Source organism: Barbatula barbatula, assembly GCF_947034865.1.
Source record: "Barbatula barbatula genome assembly, chromosome: 17".
Classification (NCBI taxonomy): Eukaryota; Metazoa; Chordata; class Actinopteri; order Cypriniformes; family Nemacheilidae; genus Barbatula; species Barbatula barbatula.
Genome location: NC_136780.1, coordinates 3,904,452 through 3,923,265, shown reverse-complemented (window position 1 = coordinate 3,923,265; position 18,814 = coordinate 3,904,452). Strand labels below are relative to the sequence as shown.

General features: G+C 39.5%; 1 protein-coding gene across 1 annotated transcript in view; it reads left to right on the top strand.

Moving 5' to 3' along the window:
* The window catches only part of plxna1a (plexin A1a), a 168,870-nt gene extending 151,678 nt beyond the window's left edge, over nucleotides 1–17,192 (top strand). Inside the window, exons 23-32 of the mRNA XM_079478542.1 lie at nucleotides 123–189; nucleotides 4,432–4,578; nucleotides 5,210–5,369; nucleotides 6,184–6,287; nucleotides 7,089–7,185; nucleotides 9,198–9,388; nucleotides 10,925–11,094; nucleotides 11,695–11,907; nucleotides 12,309–12,459; nucleotides 13,722–17,192. Coding sequence (XP_079334668.1) covers nucleotides 123–189; nucleotides 4,432–4,578; nucleotides 5,210–5,369; nucleotides 6,184–6,287; nucleotides 7,089–7,185; nucleotides 9,198–9,388; nucleotides 10,925–11,094; nucleotides 11,695–11,907; nucleotides 12,309–12,459; nucleotides 13,722–13,817 — 1,396 coding nt within the window. The 3' untranslated portion in view covers nucleotides 13,818–17,192. The remainder of the gene's footprint in view (nucleotides 1–122; nucleotides 190–4,431; nucleotides 4,579–5,209; nucleotides 5,370–6,183; nucleotides 6,288–7,088; nucleotides 7,186–9,197; nucleotides 9,389–10,924; nucleotides 11,095–11,694; nucleotides 11,908–12,308; nucleotides 12,460–13,721) is intronic.
* Nucleotides 17,193–18,814: the final 1,622 nt, after the last annotated feature.

The window sequence follows — 18,814 nt, the reverse complement described above, 5'->3', positions numbered from 1 at the left end:
TTTTCTGTAAGAGGCATAATGTGGAGTTTTTCTTTTAGTGCAAAACTTCATTTACTTTTGGATGTGTTTTCTTAACAATAACAGGTGCTCTCCGTCTCTGTTTCTTTCTATCGTTCTTTAAGGACCGAGTCTGTTGCTGAAAAGATGCTGACAAACTGGTTTACCTTTCTCCTGAACAAGTTCCTAAAAGTAAGTGTTTACATTATGCAGAGTGTTTTCGCACCGCTGAATTAACAGTGCCACGGAAATAATATTTTACTTGAGTTGTGAGTTTGCTGTCTGAATCGAATGTGATGAGGTGATAAGTTTGGATAGCGTACAATACTAACACAGCATATTTACATAAGACATCTTTCTGTGACTGCACTCGCTTTTCTATAACTCACACACACTCGATTCGACAAACATTGATCAACCAAAGAGCCTTTCCCATTAAAAAAAGCCAACATGATGAGATTGGAGCAGTCCGTCCGTGGAGAATGAGGTCGGAGGACATCCTCTGCATCTGAGCCCACATCGTTTCTATCTTTCATTCTGTCTCCCTCTCGTCTCGCGCGCTCTTTTGCTTTTCTCTTCTCCTTCATCCTGCTTTACTCTCGTCGACGGCACTCACGGATCGTGATTGAGCAGCGGGACGTCACCGCCTGCTCTTCCTCGCGCTCTCGGTCTGTCTCGCTCTCGCATTAGAAGCACTCTGGTTTTATTAGTTCAATCACGCAGGGCTCAGCACGCAGCGAACGAATTTTAATCAACGGGAAACAGGAGTCCAGAACATTGTCACGTCAGAGAATCACAACAGAGTAAGAGAGATAAAACGTGGAAGGAAAACAGGATGTATTTATGAGAACGTCATTCAAAAATGACAAAGCCACGCTGTAACCAAACAAATGTAATTCGGGGAGAAATCCGAATGCAGGCTTAAAAAGAAGACGTTTTGATTGTGTGGTTGACGTGTCACACATACAACACACATTGCAAAGTCACTTTTGAAGTTTAAAAGAAAGGTTCACTCAAAAATATACATTTTTATAATTTGCTTACACACACGGTGTAACAAATTCCCCAAAACTTGATTTTGGCTTTACAAGTCATTTCAGCTTCCTTTAAGTTGGCCAGTGGTGAGTTGACATCATTTGAAAGAATTTGTAACACTGCAGATGTTTATGACTTCAGGATGATTTTATAATGAAATTATGTCATATTATAGGTTATGGTACTCAAAATGGTGAATCTTTAAAAAGCACCTGCACCCATCATTAAAGCAATGCCATCTATGAGATTCAACATATACTGTATGAATTTAATACTCGGATCTGTTTGTTTACATTTTATCTTCGCTAAATAAGTGTGTAATGTTCATTATTTTCTCTAACAAACATATTGCTTTAGAAATGTGTTTGTTCTGTTGAACACAAATGTAGGAAAGCAAACCGTTCTGGGGCACGTTTGACTACCATTGTCTTTTTTCCTACTATGTCAGTCAATGGTGGCCAAGAACTGTTTGGTTACAAGTATTATTCCAAATATCTTTCTCTGTGTTTATCAAAACAAAGAAATGTATAAAGGTTTGGAACAACTCGAAGAGTAAATGATGACAGATTTCTTTTTGGGGGGTCCCTTCAATGGATGCTTGTCACCATTTTGAGTAGCGTAAAACAAGATAACATGACAGCATTATAATATAAAATAGTTTTGTGTTCAACTAAAGAGAAAGTTTAATTTAAATTTGTATGCAAACTGTTTCTATTAAAGCATCTATTTATTTCAATTAAGAGCTACATACATATTCATTCTGAGCTTAAGTATTTCACTGAAGATATAAAGTCGGCATAAGGGTGAATATAAAACGAGAAATTTTCCGTCTCTCACTGAACTTTCCTTTAGAAATCAAAATGGCCAATTTAGACTGCTCATTTTAAGTCCTCATCAAGCTTCGACCGTTTACAGGCTCGTCTTTGGCTCCTCTTGTAGCTGACAAAAGTTCAGAACCCAAAAATTTGCCATCAGTAATTGGCATCAGGAGAGGCAGGGCTGTTTTAACAGGATGAGACTGTGGCTCGAGTTAGCAGAACTGACAAACTCTCCTCGCCAACACGCATTTAAAAACGACACTCGGACAGCACGGTTATTGCAAACTGACACGAATCCAAACCTTCCCAGAAATCAGTCAAAAAAATGTTATCAGCATTCCGACCACAGTTTTTCTTTTTCAAGCAGGTTTGCTCAAGGCTACAGTGTGGAATAATTGATCAGTATCTGTATATTTCAACAGGATATTTTTCCTCGCCTGTTCATTAGCTCTATGGGTGGGTGAGGTCTGGCCGCGTGGTCTGGTCTCTCGCTCCGTTTCTATCCGTCTCTTTCTTTAATGAAGCCGGAGCGTGGGATGAGGTCTGGTCTCCGAGCGGGGGTCTCTGAGAGTGATGTATTCGCGCTCGCTCTCTCTAGTTAGCAGCTGTCTGCTTAATTAGCGCAGATGCTAACGAGACGTTAACAGCATATGGTGGGAGGGTAGGTGGAGTAAAACAGGATGAAGAGACGGAGAAGACCAGAGGAAACAGTTTTGTGTGGGTATGCGCGAGGGGTAGATGGCGGTTTTCCTCGTTTCCACTCGTCCGTCGTAATCACAGTGGAGGGGTGGTTGATATGTTCTACGTTTGACACCTCACCGTGAAACTTCCAGGTTTTGATTGTGGGTTGAACATCAACCTGCCAGAAACTAAAATAAAACGTGCCTACATGCTAGAGGAATCTCACACAACGCATTATTAGTTGGGTTTATAGCGTAGGTGCCACACATCGCATTAACACACACTACAGACTTGTATAAAACACAGTGATACAACACCACAGCATAACAATGGTAACAATAGCAATAAGAGGGAAAAATAAACAGTGGTCTAAAATCACAACAAACAGAACAGAAACTGTGTAAATGAATTCTGTAATGACCCCTAAATGAAAATGTTGTCATCATTTATGCACGCTTAAGTAATTCAAGTCCTTTATATGACTCTTTCTTCTGTGTAACAAATATGTAGATATTTTGAGAAATGTCTCAATGGTTTTGTGTTCATACAATGGAAGTCAATGGGGGCCGTTACTGTTAGGTTATCAACATTTTTTAAATATCTTCTTTTGTGTTCCGCGGAAGAAAGTCATTCAGGTTTGATAAATAATAAAATAATTGTCATTTTGGGGTGAACTATCTCTTTAATTTTACACAATTAAAAGACATAGTCACAAATTTGCATTGGACTGCATTAGAAGGCTCTTAATTTATGCGTTTATTTTATATGAAGAAAGACTTTGTTCATTTATCATTCAGATTTATATTTTGAAGTTTGATAGTTACCATTGTTTCACAAAAAATGTAGCTTGTGCTTAGGCTGCTGGAGATCTTTTTTTTGTTAACCTAAAAAATATTTACATATTAATGTACTGTATATATTATATGTGAAACTTTAATCAAAAGCTTCTACATGCTGCAGAAACATCATATTCTTCTAAACACAAATGTGAACGTAGACAAATAATGCCGACAAAACATAACTTTAATGTGCAACCAACGTAAATATTTTTCATGCAGAGTTTTAAATGGCTGAAATCGGGACCCGTCTCTCTGAGATCAATGGATGTCTAAGTCAGCATAAGTTAAACTGTTATCGTGCCCTATCGTGTTCTTTGAAATGGGTAGAATTGAATAAGGTTAAGTCTGGCTACAATGCGATTTCCAGGTTCCAAAACTAGAATAAAACAACGGACAGGTTAAATACAACAAAGTGCAGTCATTTCACATGTCAGTCCGACTCCATTGACAGAATAAGAAACATTGCGGCCAAGAAGTCAGACTGCAAGAACTTAACTATGTGCCTGATTCATACAAACCTCAACAACGTAAAAAGTTGAAATCCCAAAACTTAAAGTAGAAACTTTTTTGTGATGTTTATGCTAATGTTGAAAACCCGTGCCGCACCTATCAATCTCTCTCTCCCGTTTCACAAAGGGCTTTAAGTGCTTCCTCCCAATCGTTAACCTCCTGCGTCTCTCTCTCTCTCTCTCTCTCCGGCGTTTAAACTGTTTGTCTTTTTTCGAGAGGGGCTTTTTGAGGGTGTGAGAGGCTAATGGTTGTATTGATTGGCAAGTCCTTGTGATTATTTGAAAGCGCTGCACCATTACAGCTGCTTGTTTTTCACATCTGAAGTGGCAGTTTATCAGTAATCAAGTTTTGCTCAATATACATACCTGAAATGCATTTTATCTCCATGAAAGGTAAGAAGAGCTATTGATTGCTTTGTGTGTTTGCTTGTCTCTCACTTTTTATGAAAAATCACATCACAAATATCTGAGCGGGACTAACTGTCTGCCGTCGTTTCTCTCTCTCTCTCTCTCTCTCTCTCTCTCTCTCTCTCTCTCTCTCTCTCTCCCCAGGAGTGTGCAGGTGAGCCTCTCTTCATGCTGTATTGTGCCATGAAACAACAGATGGAAAAAGGCCCTATAGACGCCATCACAGGGGAGGCCCGATACTCCCTCAGCGAAGACAAACTCATCCGACAACAAATCGACTACAAGACGCTGGTCAGTGTGAAGTCGAGTTCACCCAAAAACGATGAAATTCTGTCTTCATTTACTCACCCTTCACTTGTTCCAGATCGGCATATATTTCGTTGTTCTGATCAGCACAGAGAAAGATATTGGGAAGGATGCTTGTAGCCAAACTGACAATGCTAGTCAAATGTGCCCAAGAAACGTTTCATTCTTCAAATATCTTCGTTTGACCCAAGAACTGTTTGGTTACACGCATCCCTCCAAATATCTTTCTCTGCATTCATCAGAACAAAGAGATTCATCCAGATTTGATACAACTTTAGGGTGAGTAAATGAAGACAGAATTTTTGGGGCGACCTAAGGGTGTTAATACCAAGACAGGATGATCAGGACCGTATTTGTACATATATATAGTTAGACGTGAAATATTGAATTGAATTTAAATGCTTTTGTTATGTGAGAAGATCCAAGAGACACGAAACTAGCACATTGAACCTAAAAATCTGTTGGATGGGATGACAGTCAGTTGCAGTTTCACAGTCACATTCTGTAAAAACATTTGCGTCAAATTGTGTTTCATTACCGTCTATATCGGTGTTATTTTTTAAATATGTACTATGGTTTTAAAACCGTATTTTTTGCTTCTAATGTCTTGTGACAGACTTTGCACTGTGTGAATCCGGAGAACGAGAACGGCCCGGAGGTGACGGTCAAATGCCTGAACTGCGACACCATCACCCAGGTGAAAGAGAAGCTGCTGGACGCTGTATATAAAGGAAGTCCTTACTCACAGAGACCCAAAGCTGGAGATATGGACCTGGGTAAGATCTCCTAAAAACTTCAGGATGGACAAATGGAGGTTGTTAAGAAAAACTGATATACAAGTGTATTAAATATTAAAGGGGTCGCATGGCACAAATCTGCACGTTTCAGAGAGGCGGGTAAAAGTGGAGATACAAACATGCAACCTTAAATCATGTATACACATTGCATTACATCTAAAACAAACGATAATATTAGTATTAGCCGTGTCACATTTCTGTAATAAAAAGTCCATGTCCATAGCAGATACTTATAGCCGCTACAGGAAATGTAAAGCTTATCAGTGGCGTGATATAAATGCGTGCTGATGTCACCGTGGCGGGCACCAGGGGCACAGATGCTGAATCATATCATCCGCTGTGAAATTCTATTAGCTAGTGCACTTCCCAACGCGATGGCTATCCACTTTAAATTGAGCGATATTATCAGTCGTGTTTTGGAGATCTGCCGTCATCTGTGTCTGTTCTGCTCCGTGGCAGTTGTCTTTCAATGTTTCCAAATGAGAAACTGCGCCCCCCGCCACACAACAAACAAACATGGCCATTTCGGGAATGGGTTATGTGTAAACAGCTCAAAAAAGTCGTCCTTCTAACCTTGATGGGATCTCTGTCATTGTGTTTCGCATCATGTGGGTCAACACTGTTAATAGAACTTTAAAAAGCTCATGTTTGGAACGAAGTGTGCGCATTGTTATGGGCTTTAAATGAAATGGGAGCTTGTAAAAGAGAAAATCTTTACTTGAGTAGATCTAGTTGTGGGGGGGATGTCTGTGTGTGTACACAGAGTGTTCATGGCGTTTTGTGTGTGTTGCAGAGTGGCGGCAGGGGCGTCTGGCTCGGATCATTCTGCAGGATGAAGACGTCACTACTAAGATTGATAATGACTGGAAACGGCTGAACACGCTCGCGCACTATCAGGTACGGTCACTGTCTGAACCTGATGCATCACCCAAAGCCCTAGTGTGGTTAATGTGTGTGTTATTTATCTATGAGGTCTGTTATTTTCACTTGATGCCAAGGACCCGCAAATATGACTAACCTTTTGTGAGGGACCCTATTCCTATAATGTAGAGTTAATTTGCACAAAAACGGATGACGGATTATTATTTTATAATAATAATTATAAAAATATAACAAAATATATTGTGCATTTCACTTCATATCAATCAAATTTGTTATTGTGAACAATTATTGCGTTGCATCCTGTTTTGGAAGGATTGTGTAATTTTTTGGTATTATTTTAATATTATTTATTTGAATGTATGCATTTATACTACATTTTATCATCCTATTTGCATAATTTTACATTTTTGTTATGTAGTTGAATCGAGTGTTAAATTTATGTTTTATTTATTTACTAATAATGTATATATGTATTGTCATCGTTTGAAATAATTGTGATCTCATCATTGGGCAAAATAATTCCTCACAATCAAGCAGCACTATATAACGGATGGGATTGTTGGGCTAGTCTTGGTTTGCCATTGGGCTAATTTGGGCGCACATCTGGCAACCCTGTCAAAAATGTCTAGTGGTGACTCTGAACCTCATGACCCCAGTTTAAAAACCCTGTTGTAAACTGCAAAGATTTAGCAGTAACGTTTCTTTGCTTGTGAATAACTGTTACAGGACAGTAATCTGTAATTGTGCGTTTGATATACTATAGTGAAGTGTTTTTGTTGAGTATAGTGCAGTAATGTTGTCACTCACCGTCCTCAGGTAACAGATGGGTCTGTCATCGCTCTGGTGCCGAAACAAAACTCTGCATACAACATCTCAAACTCCTCCACCTTCACCAAGTCCCTCAGCAGATACGGTGAGTGTCAGCTCTTCCTGTTTGGATGTTGTCTTCAGAACTCCACAACTACCCTCCTCAGAAGAAACCGAACATATCCGCTATATTAAACTGAAAGATTTGTTTATCTGTCGCGCAAGCATCAATTTCCCCCTTTAAAAAAAAGACTCATGCTAGTTTCGCATCCTCTTTTCTCGATTTCAAAACGCCACCAGGCTTGATGTCTTTTAGATATTTTCTTTCTGGGGATTTTCTTTTCTGAGCACTTTTGGTGTTGGTGTGAATAAGAGGGGATGATTGCAGCATCTCCAAGAACTTTGTTTTGTTCCTCGACCGAATGAGAGAGAAAAGGCTGTTTAGTGCCATCTCTTCTCCTCAGGAGTGAGTATCCATGATTGCCGGTGAATTACGTCTACTCGAGCCATGACTCTCTCACGACAAGCGTCCGTTTCCCTGTGAGAAAACGGATCATTTTATGGGTTCTCAAATGGAGGACACAAGCGTTGTATGGTTCAACTTGTGGTCCACTCGTTGCCACGGAAACCAGCGGAGAAGTTTTAATATTTCGTGTAATCTCACTGTTATAAGGAAGCATTAAATATGTCTATTACTTACTTTTTTACTATTATGTTTTCAATATAAAAAGCGAGGAGCCAAATGAGTGTCTGTTTCTTTCGGCCCGCCAGTCTGTGACTGATGAACTCGACTCTCTATCTCTCACACCCACTTGCCACTTAAGGATGGAGGAAACCTGGGGGAGTTTTTGATGGATTCCACAGATGCAGTGTATTCACTGTAGCATAGGGCATCCACAGGAAAACGCTCCTTACCCAGAATGCCTTATCCTCAGACAGATTACTGCGCTTAACCATCCATTAGCCGGAGCCCAGCTACTTTCTGCTCTCATCTTTGATGTGTAACTCCTGGGTATTTAGAAGCCGACTGCTCATCAGATAGAAGAAAGCGTCCGCCTTGATTTACGACTGTTGATATGTCTGTTTCATGCCGTTTACATTACAGTTTATCTTATATTTATGAAGACACGGTATCTGTGGGTTTAATACTGTACCGTTTGGAGAGCGCAGTGTGTGTTAAAATAACAGCAGTGAGAGACTGTGTCTTACAGCTGTTTTACTACGGTAAAAGGGTTGATTGAGTACTAAAGGATTTCGATTGGCTTTCAGGTTTTTCTTTTTTTCATTGTTTGAAAGTGTTTCTGGTTTTATTATTTCGTTGTTCATCGGCTACAAAAAAATTATCTGATATTAGATTAGCTTAAAGGTTCGGTCAATTCTGTTAACGTCGCTTTATGATCTTGCTTGTTCTACAAACACTACGCACTGCACTGTGTTTTACCTTTTCTGTATTTTCATGTTTTTTTCTTCTGTAAAGCTTCTTCGGAACAAAGCGCTATATCAATAACATTTAAATGAAATGAATTGAATGCAAAGTGATTCCGGTGTTATCAAATTGTTGTATTTTATCATTATGGTTGTGGTGTGGACTTGAATAGTTTCTTTCATTTATAATCATTTTTAAAACTTCGTATTTATACAGCCGCAAAATTTGACTGTAAAACAATATTTGAACTTTTCCTAAAAACATGTACAAATATGACCGTTGCATTGCTCAAAAGTAAACATGAGCAGCTTGTTTTATTTGCCGTTTTTGAGGTCTGAAAAAATACAGAGCATGTTTACTGTTATTTTGACCTTTTTCTTCAGTTTTCATTTTCTGCAAATAAACGCAAATAGAAACAATATTCGTATTTGAAATGTGGTAGAAATAGTCTTAGTAGTTCGAAGAATGATAATTTTACCTAAACACATACTTATAAATAGTAAATTCAGAAAATAATTGCGAAACAATCTCTTAGTGTGTTCCGTGGCTATATATTATATTATTTATATTTGTAGTTATCGGCCTTGGTGCATACAGGTTCACCTGATTCCCCTGATGTGCATTGAAGCTCGTCTCATCCAAGCAGAATTTGAAATGATGAAATCATAACACTATTGATCCTTCGTCTTCAGAGAGCATGTTGAGGACGGCCAGCAGTCCGGACAGCCTCCGTTCCAGGACGCCCATGATCACGCCCGATCTGGAAAGCGGCACCAAGCTCTGGCACCTGGTCAAGAACCATGACCATGCTGACCAGCGCGAGGGCGACCGTGGGAGCAAAATGGTGTCAGAGATCTACCTGACACGACTGCTGGCTACCAAGGTGGGTTTGCATGATGTTTACACGCATTTTATTATAAAAATTGCAGCCTTTTATTTCGTCACCCTTGAGGCTTTTTGAGGCTCATAAATACAATCAACTCACATTGTCGCTTCCGCCTGTACCCTGTACCTTTTAGATTTAGCCTTGCGATGTAATATTCTTCCTATCTCCCACTTCTTTTCTCTCATTTTCTTCCTCCCATCTGCCTCTTCATTCCTCTCCCACCCTCCTTCCTCGGCTCCGTAGCTTATTTCCTTGCCACCTAATTGTAAGGAGAGGCAAAAATTGAAATCACAATATGTTTACAAGCCTCTCGGGTGGTCAATTTTGATACATAATAAAAAACGATAGATAAATGTAATGCTAGAGCGCAGGAGAACAGCAGGAGACAGGTAATTTGTTGTGGATCGAGTGTTTCATGGTGCGTGGTGACAGAGCGCTGAATAGATGCCGGGAAACCTTGCGGACTCTCTCTGTCTATCTCACACACACACACGCCGGCATCCTAATCAACACGCACCGTATTATCTGAGAGCCACTCGCTCTCAGAAGTGACGAATAATCCAACATCTCTGCTTCGGATCCTTGAGGGAGTTTAGTGATTTTAGACTTGCAAGAAGTCGTTTTGAAGCAACCTTTGTGATCAATAATATGAGGTGTTTAAAACTGATCCTAGTTCAGCTTCTCTAGTGAGGAGTTACTAGCATCAGTATATTTTTGTTTTTATGTGTATTCAATTTATGTAATATAGTACGCTGGTTTTGGTTGGTCACGACCCAAAGATCTGAAGCGTGATGCGATGCAGACGGATGAGAGTAAACAATGATAAATGCTAATAATAAAATTCAACACACCATATTATCGTGCATAGTTAAGATATTAAAATAAATGGACTTTGAAAACGGGAGGAGAATGTGTTTTGTTGTTCATATCAAATGCCGTGCGTCCAATCCTATTTGGGTGCTTAAGTATCTGTCGCTTGGTAGAATTTAGCGACATTAAAGTGATAGTTCACCCACAATCTTAAATTCTGTCATTTACTCTTGTCAATTCTATACCTGTGTGATTTTCTTTCTTCTGCAGAACACAAAAGAAGATATTTTGAAGAATGTTGGTAACCAGACAACACTGGTACCCGTTGATTTGCATTGGTTTTGTGTCCATGCAATGAAAAGTGAATGGGTACCACCGTTGTTCTTCAAAATATCTTCTTTTGTGTCCGTCAGAAGAATCACTTTAACTGTTTATAATGCATTCACAATATCCATATTGTTGCGCCTGTGCAGTTCATGGTACCGTTAAAGGATTAGTTCACTTTAATGGGGGCTTATTTTCAAGTGAACTACAGTACTCCTTTAACATTTCAATGTTTGTTTTTTTACCTTTGTAAATTAAATCTTGGTACGATGTTGCATGAAATAGATCCTGATTTAATATTTATTGCTTATTTAAAACGTGCCATCACATGATACGTATTAAATATTTCATATTCACAAAATACGCATGTTCTCACTACACTGGTATGTCTCACTACAGGGTACTTTACAGAAATTCGTAGATGATTTGTTTGAGACGATATTCAGCACGGCGCACCGCGGCAGCGCCCTCCCTCTCGCTATAAAGTACATGTTCGATTTCCTGGATGAACAGGCGGACAAACACCAAATCACAGATTCAGATGTCCGGCACACCTGGAAAAGCAACTGGTGAGGAGAAGCGTACTGTGTTGTTTAGAGGAATACACTTTAGGAGTGACATTATACATGTGTAATTTTAATACATAAGCTAGCCTTTGATCAGAGGTTCTCAACATGACTCCAAGGTCCACCATGTATTCAACAATATTCTACATAAAAACTAAACATTTCTAGCCAATGAAATATTTTAGAGCTGGGAAAATGTTTATTCATTATAAAAATGGCCAAATTATAAATAACATAAATATATATTTGGTATATACCCCCACCGGTTGACAACAATTGCTTTAGATCGATGGAACTTTTTCATTGTAAGGCCCCCCTTGTGTAGAGTGTTTCGCTTTGGGCCCCCCCAAATAAATACGTATAATCTTAAACTAGGAATTTTAATCAGACCAAAAACAAATGTACTTAATCAATACTGGAACATCAATTCTTTTGGTTGGTGTTATTTTTCTTATTTTGATGGCCTAAAATCTATGAACAATTTATTTATTTTGTAAAATGCCATAAAATCTGTGCCCCCCCCGGATCAATCTTGTGGTCCCCAGTTTGAGAACACCTGCTTTAGATGACCTGCTCACAATTTACGTTTTCTCTTGTTCTCAGTTTGCCATTGAGGTTCTGGGTGAATGTGATCAAGAATCCTCAGTTTGTGTTCGACATCCACAAGAACAGCATCACGGACGCGTGTCTGTCTGTCGTTGCTCAAACATTCATGGACTCCTGCTCCACATCTGAACATAAGCTGGGCAAAGATTCCCCCTCCAATAAGCTCCTCTACGCTAAAGATATTCCCAACTACAAGAACTGGGTAGAAAGGTATGCAGACTGTATTTCACTGATCATTTTGTGGATGAATAAAGCAATTGTACACTTATTTGTACTGTTGGAGACTTTAAACTTTAAGAAAAGATCAAGTGGTGAATTGAGGCAAATTGGAACGTGACTACAATGTTTCAGTTTTGATGTTCCTGTAGATTATACATTAAACCATGTCACTATGCATGAACCAACCAAAGTCACCAAAATGTCACCAAAACTCGTGATTGTGATTTGTTCTCCGAGATCTAATTTGCTATTGCACTTATTTTGCCTCACCACCTCGCTTGTTTAAGTCCCTCGACGTAACCTTGTTGAAAGGCCACAAATTCACATGAAATCCGAGTGCAATCGCTCGCCCCACCAGCACCCTGACGTTAAACTGTCTTGCCGTCCTGCAGGTATTACTCAGACATTGCACGTATGTCTGCCATCAGCGATCAGGACATGAGCGCGTATCTCGCCGAGCAGTCTAGACTGCATCTGAATCAATTCAACAGCATGAGCGCCCTACACGAGATCTACTCTTACATCACCAAGTACAAAGATGAGGTGAGTACAGTCGAAAAAGAGGATTGCATTTGGAATGGCATACTTGTGGCTTTCTGTGCACAGTATGCATGTTATTGTTCAAAATAAAAGTTTTAGCACTGATCTTGATGTTCATCACAAAAGAAATAGAGTGGTACCGTCAGACTGAGGGCATGACATCATGGGATACGGTGTTATATATCCAGTGAGGATGGGCATGTATATGATGGATTGTCCGAGTTGTGGAAATGTGCATACTGTAAACCGTATAGATGCTATATAAAAACACTGGAACGCAATGTAAAAATTGAAATAAAAAGGTTTGGATTACGTTCAGAAATAGACGTTTAAGAAAAATCTTGCAGGGAAAATTATGAAATCCTTTTCTCCCCAATGAATAGATAGCAGGCAAAGCAGATAAGGCTGTTAAGATGGCCGAAAGTATAATCCAAAACATTTAAAAGGACACTTACGTTACGCCGACTGACAGCACACATGGGCGCGTGTGTCAAAACCAGTGACTCATTCCAGCCGGCCCGGATAAACGAGAGATAATGAGCCGCCAAAGGAGACCATTTACATCTACCTCACCCAGATATGAGACCGAGGGTGTGTGTGTGTGTGTGTCTTTATTTCAGTGAAAAGAAGTAGCCACAGTGGGTCTGTTAATTGTTCCTACATTTACGACTGTGTTTCTTCAGCCATTACGCGGATATAAAAAGGTGTCTGTAGTTAGCGCCAGGCCCCCGTTCCTTTAAAACCATTTCATTTCCGTCCTACGTTTCCTTACCTTTGGGAGATTTTAGTCGAGCACGACTCATCAAGCATCATCCCGCCTCTCCGTGAAACCTCGCTCTCTTTCTCTCTCGCCGTCTGACATTAATACACTGCAGCTGGTCGCGTTTTAAACAGCCGTTTATGTTCATTAGTCTTTATTATCCAGATGCACACGTGTCCACGTGAAGATCCTCGCTGAACCTGCGTGAAAACAAGAGGGAAATTAGCAATCCATTATCCGCCGCTGAGGGTGTTTCCAGTCCTTGTCTTTTCGACTTTTAGTCGGAGCGCTTTGTTGGACTGCGCAGATGTGCATGCAGATGTATTTTAGCATGTGCGCTTTTGTTCTGTTGTAGGTTGGAAACCCAATTTTGAAATGCGTTTGTATTTGAAAGTATTTGAAATTAAATTATATTTTGTTGTTTTAACACATTTTAATAATGCATTTATTATCTGTGTATTTTAGTGTTCTCACACTTGCATTATTGTAATTTCCCGTTCCGCAGATCCTGTCCGCGCTGCAGAAAGACGAGTTAGCCCGGCGACAAAGACTGCGCAGTAAACTGGAACAAGTTATTGACACCATGGCTCTGACAAGCTGAGGACCCCTTCTTTCTATTGGCCCCACCTTCTCAACCTCCTGGCCCCGCCCCCCAAGCCACTCCCACACACGCATTAAGCTGACAGACTGCAATGTCAGAAGCAGTACACTGGAGACCCCTCAGCCCAGGGTGGAAATCCTCTTTCATCCCTTCCTTTGAACTCAACACACACGCCTGAATGTCTCCCTGGACGTGACGTCCAACCAATAGGACTAGTTTGTTTTTCTTCGTATGGTTTCGCAGTGTGTGTTGAGCCACGGTTGTGCGTGCTGTTACTCACCAAGGATGTCTTGTATTTTGAGCCTGAAGATCTTAGTCTACAAAAACTATGAAAACGGTGAACTTTCATGAACTCCATTTAGTTTAGCGCTTAATTTTCGACGTTTTCCCCCGTTTCTTCTCTTTGGGTTGATCGACGGACTCGCTCACGACAGTCTCCTGCCACTTGTGTTACTGCTGAATTTGCACAATTTACAGGAACTACAACAAATGAAAATGATATAAATATATATATAAATGTGTATAGAGATATAAATACAACTGCATTTTTATACAAAAAAGTAAGAGTGAAATGAAGCGTACAATGTTTTCCATTTTAACATAGTAAAGACTAAAATATGAATTTGACATGTGAAGCAAAGACTGGCAAGAAAAAAACCTAGAAAAAAATGTCCTGTGCCATGTTTTCTTTGAATGTTGTTTAGTGCAAAAACGATTTTCTTTAGATAAAATGTGCTATGATTTCAATGTTACCCTAGTGACTGAAGAATTATGAGTGAAAAGATGTGCAAAAAAGAACAAACGTGTTCCCGTGTGGTACCTCGTGTTTCTGGAGGGAACCGTCCTCACCAAAAGGGTTTCATTGGTCAGTTGGTGGACGAACCAAGTTTGTACGCATTTTTGTTGAAGCTTTATTGTTAATATTGTTAAGTTTCAGCCACGTGACCACATTGTTTGCTATCGTGTGACTTTTTTTGGAGAAACGAACGCAAAACTCGATTATGTTCAACGAACGGCCCCTTTTCGTATCGTTTCTCATCATTTAGTCGTCTGACAGAAACGGACGTGAGCACTTGGAGCCTTGAACGATAACTTTTTGCACAAAGCACATCGGTTTATAATGAAGGAATTAAGGTTGACTTTACGCTTCGCAATTTGATGTCATACAATTTCGAGGAGGTTGAGAGACATTTGGCATCAAATGTAGCAAGGTCCCGCAAACCTCAACCTTTCTCAGCTTTTTATTTTTTGGAAGTGTGGTTCAAAGCATGTGAATGGTCCCTAGTGCGATGAATGTGCTGATTTGACCGATTCCAAGAAACACGAACTTAAGCTAGAAATTTATTATGGATCTCACAAAGACAAGATAGAAACTATTGTACCATGTTCTGAAACATTTTCGGAAGGTGATGTTTTATAAAGTATTTTTTATTTATTTTTCCTGTTTCGTTTTGATCTCATAAGCTAGTCGGCTTAATCCTCATGGCATCCCCGTCCCCCCTTATTTCGTTTTTCTCTCTCTCCTGTATTTCAGTCCAACATGCCCCCCCCCGTCAATTTACTATGAAGTTTAATGAATGAATTTAATGACTTTTTCTGTTGTGAGTTGTGATTGGTGACTTTACAAATGTGAATCTCTTCAGGGGTACGAATTCGATGAAGTCAAGCTCTTCCCCTCTACTTAACTTTTCTTCGGCGTTCTGGTTGTTTTGGAGTTTCTCTTTATCTTCTCTCTCGAGAACGTCGATAACTTGGCGAGGGTCTGTACCGCGGTGACAGGCTTTCATGTGCTGCAGCAGTTCTCCAAAAGTCAGTCACGTTCAAACAAGAGAAAGCCTCTTCTGCTTTCGCTTTCCACTGAGATTAAAGCAGAAGACTTTCTGAGATGTGATAGAAACGTCTTTGAATGATTTAGGTCAGAAACCCGAAGAGAATGAGAGTGAGTCACACAAACTTCACAATTCCATGTTTTCTCGCTCGCTTTACCTCGATACAACCAGACATCAGGGTTCATTTCAGCCAGGAAAGTAATAAAGAATCATTCTTTACGGATGTATTTATTTTTGGATCGTGCTTTATGTTATTGACTTAATGCCATTGCAAATTTCTCCTAATCGACTGGGAGCAGGTCTCCAGAACTCTTCCATGGTAAAGACAATCTCCCTTTACATCTAGACGTTATTTTTTCTTTGCACAGATCTGTTGAAGATTATTCAGCTTTTGATTTGTTTGCATGTTTGCGGTTAGCTCTCATAAATCTGATCATTTTAAACTATTTGGAAGGAACGTTCAATTAAGTAGATAGACAGACTTCTTGAAAGTGAACATTAGTACACTGGTGTCAGACATTCAGTTCTTTATGCCTGTAAACTTTTGTTAGTATCTTAATTTCATTTCGAGTAATTTAGTTTGCATGTTTCTACACTACAGGTGCAGCCACGTTGTTGGAAAATACAAGCATGCTATTCCACTTGCGTTCCAAAGGCTGAATTTCCTTGTACTTCGGGAAGTTAACAGTCTGGCCGTGTTTTTATTTTCTCTTGCAGTTTTGCAGACGAAGAAATCTTGATGTGCTTTGCTGTGTGCTACTTTAGCAGATGATGGTGATTGTAAAACAGCTGTTTGCATTGTAATGTCTCAGGACGTGTGTTTTTGATGTTGTCTATTCTCTTTCCATTCAAGTTGATTTTTATGGCGAGTGTAACTTTGATTTTCCGTCGTTATTTTGATGTTTTCAATGGAACATGTGAAGTCTTCAGAGATGCGCCAAAATTGCCAGGATGTTGATGTGCAGCGTATTTAGGTGATCACCTCTCATTTTTCAGCACTTGTTTTGGGAACGCTAACTTATTTTGAGTACAGGAACAAAAGACGAAGTGAAGAAATGGCTTTTCTTCAATAGATGATGGGAAAAAGCTGAACAGAAGGTGTTTTAGAGATCAAAGAGCTTTCGTTTCTGCACAGAGTGCCTTGTCAGCTCATCTCCTCGGCCGCCTCTGACCCTTTCATTACCCACAATCCATCTCTTCCCATCCGGCTCTCTATCACCGTCTGACCACGCCTTCAGCCCAACATCTCGATCTCTGGTTTTTCATTTCTGCTCATGGTTTTTCCAGATCGAAAACTCCTCTTTGAAGGATGAATAAACTTAAGCGTAGGATCAAAAATGTGAGCATGTAGATTTCCAAGAAAATAACTCAAGAATTTTAATACTTTATTAAATCTGATACCTTTTGAAGAGTTTCAGACTTGAATCAACTGTGACAGGTTGGCTGTTAAACGCTCATTGTGTAAATATTGTGCTCTTTCCTATTTTGCAAATTTATTATGTGTAAATAAACACATGCATCAAGGAGAGATTAAACATTTTTGGCTAAACTTGCTGTTGTCCCTGGTCTCCTGACTTTCAGCGTGAATGATGTTTTATTAATGGTCATACAATGGTGTGCTAGAGTTTCAGACTGCAAAATACTAAAAAATAATTTTGTTCATTATAAATAATCAGCATAAATTTGAGAATGTTTCATAGCATAAATGAGATAACGTGGTCAATATCACACATTTGTATGGGCAGAATCGATTTATCGATTTATCACCTTATTACATTTTCTTTAGTATTTATTAATATGATCTTTTCAGGTTAAAATTGTCTTTAATCCCACATTTTAATCTCACACATTTGGACTCCACTATAGGCGAGATGTGTTGTCTCTACAGATATTGAAAGGTGGCACCTACATTATCCTTCACATGTAATGTGATCCCAGAATGCACTGCGAAAAAATCTGAGGGTGGAAAAATACTTGTAGTTATTATGCAAAATAAATCTCTACTGAATATTTGTGTGTGCCGTACATGCACTACGCTTATAATAATAACAACGTGTCCAACCTTACATAAAACTCCACCGGAATAGGTTACACGGTCTCCTGTTTAAAGAATGCTTCTTGTGCAGCATGCCAAGTTGATGCCTCCAAATCATTCAACAATGTCATTTAGTATGCAGCCTTAGAATGCAGCTGCCAATGTAGACGGCGATGCAGCTCGCAAGAGTTTGGAACGGAGCATCAGTGGGCAGATGTTTATCTGAAACCGTCCTTATATTTTAGTCCCGGTAATGACAGAGAGACTGAGATTTCAGTCTTTATGCAGCTCCGCGAGCGCAGCCAGATGAAACTGGCCCCATTAGTTTGGAGCATATAATCGCTCAGAGTAATTCAATTAAAAGTCTTTTTGAAGGAAAGCTTAAATTGTCCTATGATTGCGAGCCCACCGAGTCTTTAAATGATTCTGTCAGACTCAAATGTGCATGTAGCACTAAAGCTGTGATTTATGACTGCCTGGCAGTGGATGTGATTTTCTTTCCTTTAAGCAGTTACAGTCAATGATGGCCGCCTCACAGCTGGAGTAATTAAACCTCCGCTTTACTTTTGTTACGGCTTGAACGTGTTGAATGACAGAGAGATGCACTGATACAGTCAATGACTTGTATGGAGTTCGCATTTCACCAGACACAAAATCTGTCTCTCTCTCTCTCTGTCTATCCATGTCTCTCTATTGGTCTGTCTACCTTTCTGTCTGTTTGTCTGTTTATTTAAATCTCTGTCTCTCTGTTTGTGTATCTGTCTTATTTGTCTCATTTCCCCTCTGACTGACTCTGTCGGTCTATATGACATACTCGGTCTATATCTCTTTGTTTGTCTCTCTGTCTATCCATTCTGTCTCTCTGTTTTTCTGTCTGTCTGTATGATTGTCCCTCTGTTTGTCTATTTATCAATGTGCCTGTCTATCTCTGTTTGTTTTGTCTGTCTGACTATTTGTCTGTTTGTTTGTCTGTCCATATGTTTGTCTATCTTTTGTTCGTCTGTCTGTCTGTTTGTTAGTTTATCTGTCTGTCAGTCTATCTATTATTCGTCTGCCTATTATTCGTCTGCCTATCTGTGTGATTTTTTTGTTTATCTGTCTGTCTTATAATTGCTCTGTCTGTCTGATTGTCC